This window comes from Lactuca sativa, chromosome 2 (assembly GCF_002870075.4).
Source record: "Lactuca sativa cultivar Salinas chromosome 2, Lsat_Salinas_v11, whole genome shotgun sequence".
In the NCBI taxonomy this organism is placed as follows: Eukaryota; Viridiplantae; Streptophyta; class Magnoliopsida; order Asterales; family Asteraceae; genus Lactuca; species Lactuca sativa.
The window spans coordinates 95563983-95569454 of NC_056624.2; the positions used below are offsets into that span (position 1 = coordinate 95563983).

At 34.5% G+C, this 5472-nt stretch overlaps 1 protein-coding gene across 1 annotated transcript; it reads left to right on the forward strand.

Annotated features, from left to right (window-relative positions):
- The first annotated feature begins 1896 nt into the window (after positions 1-1896).
- Positions 1897-4512, forward strand: LOC111895098 (gamma-secretase subunit APH1-like). Its single transcript, XM_023891208.3, has 6 exons — positions 1897-2167; positions 2874-3029; positions 3309-3394; positions 3697-3822; positions 3951-4078; positions 4282-4512. Exons 1-6 carry the CDS (start codon positions 2055-2057, stop codon positions 4429-4431), a joined length of 759 nt encoding a protein of 252 aa, XP_023746976.1. The 5' UTR covers positions 1897-2054; the 3' UTR covers positions 4432-4512.
- Positions 4513-5472: the final 960 nt, after the last annotated feature.

Genomic DNA, 5472 nt, shown 5'->3' on the forward strand with positions numbered 1-5472 from the left:
TTGAATTTATGTAACTTATAACAATGTACTTGATGTGAACAATGCTGGCTGTTATATGTAATGTTGGTGATGAATGTGTTGTGTTTCATGTATATTCATTGTGATGATAATTCAATTGTTAGTCACACGATCCCCCAGATGTTTCCGTCGTCTGGTTCGGGGGTGTGACAGCTCGGGAAGCTAGTAGGGCAGCAACTAAGGAATTCATACGGGAAGCTTTTGCAATGCGAGGTGAGTCTTCTCACCATATCAATGGGTCTAAGGCATCAAGGCCGGCCCATTTTATGATAGTTGGTATACTTGTTGTGTAGAGGTGTGTGGCATATTTATGCAGTGATACGTGGTAGAGATAGCTTTTACAGCTAAGGGTAGAGATAGCCTTTGTGGCTAACGGTAGAGATAGCCTTTGGGGCTAACGATAGAGATAACCTTTGGGGCTAATGGTAGAGATAGCCTTTACAACTAATCATAGAGATAACCTTTGTGGTTAACGGTAGAGATAGCCTTTGTGGCTAATGGTAGAGATAGCTTTATAGCTAATTGATATGTGATATGTGGTAGAGGTAGCTTTTATAGCTAATTGATTTGTATTATGTGGTGGAGGTAGCTTTTATAGCTAATTGATATGTGGTATGCGGTAGAGATAGCTTTATAGCTAATTAATATGTGATATATGGTAGAGATAGCTTTATAGCTAATTGATATGAGATATGTGGTAGAGATAGCTTGTATAGCTAATATGATATGTGATATGTGTTATGTGGATTGTGTGTGGGGTATGCTCTGGGGGACTCACTAAGCTTTGTGCTTACGGTTTATAGTTTTGGTTTCAGGTATCATCGGTTTGGAAAAGAAGAGCTCGGATTGATCGCAGTGCACACACCTATGATTTCCGCAATGATTGATTTTGTGATAAACTCTGATAAATGTTATACTTAATGATGATTTGAAATAAATGGTATCAATGTTTGATTATATTAAAAATGAAAATTTTACCCTTGATTTTTGGGTCGTTACAGATATGCATGTACGTGTTTGCTGTCTTTGTGACTCTTGCTGGTATGACTGTATGTTTAGATGTAGGAGGTGAAATAGACCCGTGCCAGTTAAAAGATACCGAAGGAGTCGGAATGGACTCAAAGAGTCGAAAGGGACTCAGGGGTGAAATAGACTCGTTTCAGCTTTAGGCTGATATGTGGTATTCTAAGGAACTCACTAAGCTTTGTGCTTGCGATTATTGTTTAAATGTTTTTCAGGTACTTCTGTTTCAAAAGGGAAGGGCTCGACATGATCACATCGCATCCACTAGTGTTTAACATTTCGTGATTTTGGAATTGTACTATGATAACTATTTTTCCACATTGTCACACTTTTAATGATTTGAATCGAATGATTGATGGTTTTGGCTGACTTAAAAACAAAAACTTTATTTAATATTTTTGGGATGTTACAATATATATAACAAATATCACAAGTTTATTAAAATTTATAAAAAAATAGATGAATATCAATAACAATTATAGATGCTTTTCTAAAACAAGTTAAAATTTCCAAGTTTGACCAAGCTTTTCCGAGTTGGATTGATTTTCTCTAAGTTTTACCGAATTGAATCTAAATTTGACTGAGTAGTACCAATGGTGACCGATGCTGATCACGTTTGATCGATTCCGAGTATTTTTCTCAGGACATGACCGAGTCCGAGTACTTGGCTAAGTTTTGCAATAGTGTGGTTCCCTTAAAAAACATTATACTTGTCCCGAAATGGTGAAAATTTTACCTTTTTACTAGCTTGATTATTTTCATGTTTTTTTTTTTGATGGTATGTATATTTTTCTTTGAAAAACAAATACATAACTTTCCAAAGTCGTAGGGACCATGGCTGTAGGTACTTCGAATCGAAGGGGGTAAAAGTTGGTTTTCGGAAACAAAATTTCCGTCGAGGTGACTAGATTGGCCTTGGATCAAACCCCAAAAAAACCCAGTTAGGTGTTGAATTATCGTAGGATCTTTCTTCGATGCTGAACGTTTTGAAGTGAAAGTTGAAGAATAAAGCAATGACGTTGGCAGCAGGGATCGGATATGTGCTGCTAGCGCTTGGACCTTCTCTTACCCTCTTTGTTACTGTCATCTCTACTAAACCCTTCTTGATCCTCACCCTTCTCTCCAGGTAAATTTTCTGTCTCTCCTTCTGTTTTTATTTTCATTTTTCCTGATTATGTTGTTGAATAGTTATGTCAATTCATTGATGTTTTTCCATTTCAACACTAATAAAATGTTTACATCTTTTGCTCCAAGGCGAACCAATTAGCAAACCAGTATATTCTGGACCTGATATATTGAATTACTTTGATAAAAGCGGTAATTCTGGACTTCTTCTTGCTAGTAAATCACTTATGTAGTCGGACTGGATGCACATATGTCGAAAAATAAGTTGATAGTTAGTTATTTACAGATTGTTGGGATACCTGCTACTTCTTATTTAATCTAAACGATTGTGGAATTTATTGATAAAAACATCAATGGAAAGTACGCATAAATTTAGACGAGAACACATAATGGTTTGGTAAAAGATAAGGGATTAGGGTTTACAATTTAGATAAGGGATTCTTCTTTTGGTCCTGGATTAGGTTTTGCAGTTAACGTATTTCTGTTAACTCTTTCATTCCACATTTAGTGAAAAAGAAAACATCCATGTTTACTGAACTAACTGTCCCCATTAAGTTTCATAAACAACAGCTTAATCAGATAGATAGTAATGCATGTTTCAGATGTTTCATTGTTAAAGAATGTTTCTCTTTTTACCTTTTCCAAGATGGATACATACTAATAACACTAATGTATGTATACTTATATGTACATTGATGTGTGTATAGTACACTGGTGTGGCTGATTAGTTTGATTGTGCTTTCTGGAGTTTGGAGGGTGTTCCTTCCACTTAAAACAACAGCATGGTGGCCTTATGCAATCCTTATATTGACTTCTATTGCTTTCCAAGAAGGTCTTCGCCTTGTGTTGTGGAGAGGTTACAAGTATGTTTATTCTCTTAGTTCCATTACACTCTTTCAATTCTTTTTTACTTCATTATTTAGGCCCTGATTGTTTATTAAATGTAGTGTGTTTGGCATGCATTGGAATTGGACAAAGATTGCAATCTTTTATGCCACCCAAAAAAGTTATTCACTCATGTATCTGCAAAAGACGTGATTATCAAAATTACCCCTAGAAATGTGTTTATATGTTTACCATCTCAACAATATGAATATGAAGTACATGATTGATTAATAATAATAAAATATTGCTTTGATTAGGAAGCTGGAAGATATGTTGGATGCCTTTGCTGACAGAGTTGCTAAACCCCGTCTCTATCTTACTGATAAGATGCAAATTGCCCTTGGTAATCTAATCATCACCCTTTTCTTGCTCACCATGGTTTCCGATTTAGTTAAAGAAAGTTTTTTTTTTTCACTAAATATTTTGATGAGCTATCAAAATCCACAATCCACACTACCTTGTTAGTAAGAAAGTTTTATTCATTATTGCTGCAATCTGTAAATCCACATAACTAGCCATGCATTATTATTATATAAAAAAGAAAAATTAGAGAAGCCATAAGCATCATAAGTTGTTATCAAAACCCTAAATATATAATGAAAGTTTGAGATGTTGTTGATTGATTAATGATTAAATTGTGTACAGCTGGCGGACTAGGTCACGGTTTGGCTCATGCTGTGTTTTTCTGCCTCAGCCTCTTAACTCCTTCATTTGGACCCGCCACATTTTATGTTGACAAGTGCTCTTATGCTCCTTTTTTTCTTATTTCTGGTACTTGTTTATTATATGCTAATTCCCTTTTTTTTTAATTTTTATTTTTTTTATTGATTTGATAAGCAATAGCACAAGATGCGATGGTTTATATAATACAATAATAAAAATAGTTTCTTAATTTGCAGCAATTATCTCCCTTGCATTTGTTACAATCCACACTTTCTCAATGGTGATTGCTTTCAATGGATATGCTGAAGGGAATAAGACTGACCAAATGGTTGTTCCTTTCTTTCATCTGATTGCTGGAACATTGGTAACACCTTTTTCCCTTGCATCATCATGAAGGATCAAACTATTAGTATTTAGTTGAGTTGTAGTTTTTCCATTTTATCAGTTTTGCTACTTAAATATTTTCTGCAACTTTTTTTTTACCTTGTGAAATGTCTAGTGTAAGAAACGCATGCATGCATGCATATATTGTTACTGAAAAAGTTATGTGGTTGTGGTTGGATGCAGACTCTTGTAAATCTGGTGTCAGGTGGTTGTATTGTGGGGATCCCGCTGCTGTATGTGGTGGCATTGTCAACCTTAGCCTACTGTGGGAACATGGTTTGGAGGAGATTCACAGAAACTCAAATCAGGCTCACTCCTCAAAATCAATCATAATTTTCAATCTCAGTTCTCAATTCTCAAACCAACCAACTGTTTCTAGCTTTCATAGTTAATCAAAACTTAAAACTGCTATCACCTTTTGGCTCTTCTATAGGTGCAATGATATTGCTTTTGCTTTATGATATCTTTCTAATCAACTTCTTGAAAAAAAAAACATCTTTTGGTTTAAATATCTAATTTTATATTTGATTTGATATCGTAATTTAACAATTATCAAAACCCTAAATATATAATGTATTTATCCGAGTCTAATTTTACTTTTTCCTCTTTTTTGTAAGAGAAATTAAATATTCTTCTACTTTTGTTCCTACAAATTATCCTACCCAATTAAATGATAAAATGTGTCATATTAGTATATTAAAATATCATTAAATGGGTATTAAGTGTTACACATGTCATTATTTAATTAGGTAGGAAGATTTGTAGGAACAAAAATAAGGATATTTAATTTCTCTTTTTGTAAAGTTTGAATTTAAAGAAATGAACCCATGTTGTTAACCCCTTTAGAACATATCTTCTTGAAAATAAATAGATTTGTAGTTTATCTAAGGCTTGAGGGAGTGGCCGTGGTTTTGCCATCTCAGCCGCGCGCACCGCCCCCCGACCGCGGTCTCCTGCGGTTTAGGCCGTAGTGTGGCAATTTATAGTTGTGCAATGTGATTGGTTGATGGGGGAAAAGGACCGTTGAACGGTCAAAATTTCGAATATTTTTTTTTCTTTCCTATAAATTATACTACCCACTTCATTATTTTTCAAACAAAAATCATCATTCTCTCTTAAAATTAATAGAAAAAAAATTCACTATTCTCTCTCAAAATGTCATCTTCTGAAGAATTTCAAGTTATTTTTGATGCCGCTGTTGCGTGTGCTCAAATGGCGGAACAAACATATGATGCTTTATGCAATAATGCAGCTGAAAGTTCTCAACGGAAAACACGAAGATATATTTTCAAAAATCATGAAGAAGCCAACCGACGTTTGGTACAAGACTATTTTTAAAAGAATGCTACTTATCAATGGTACTATTTTCGTAGG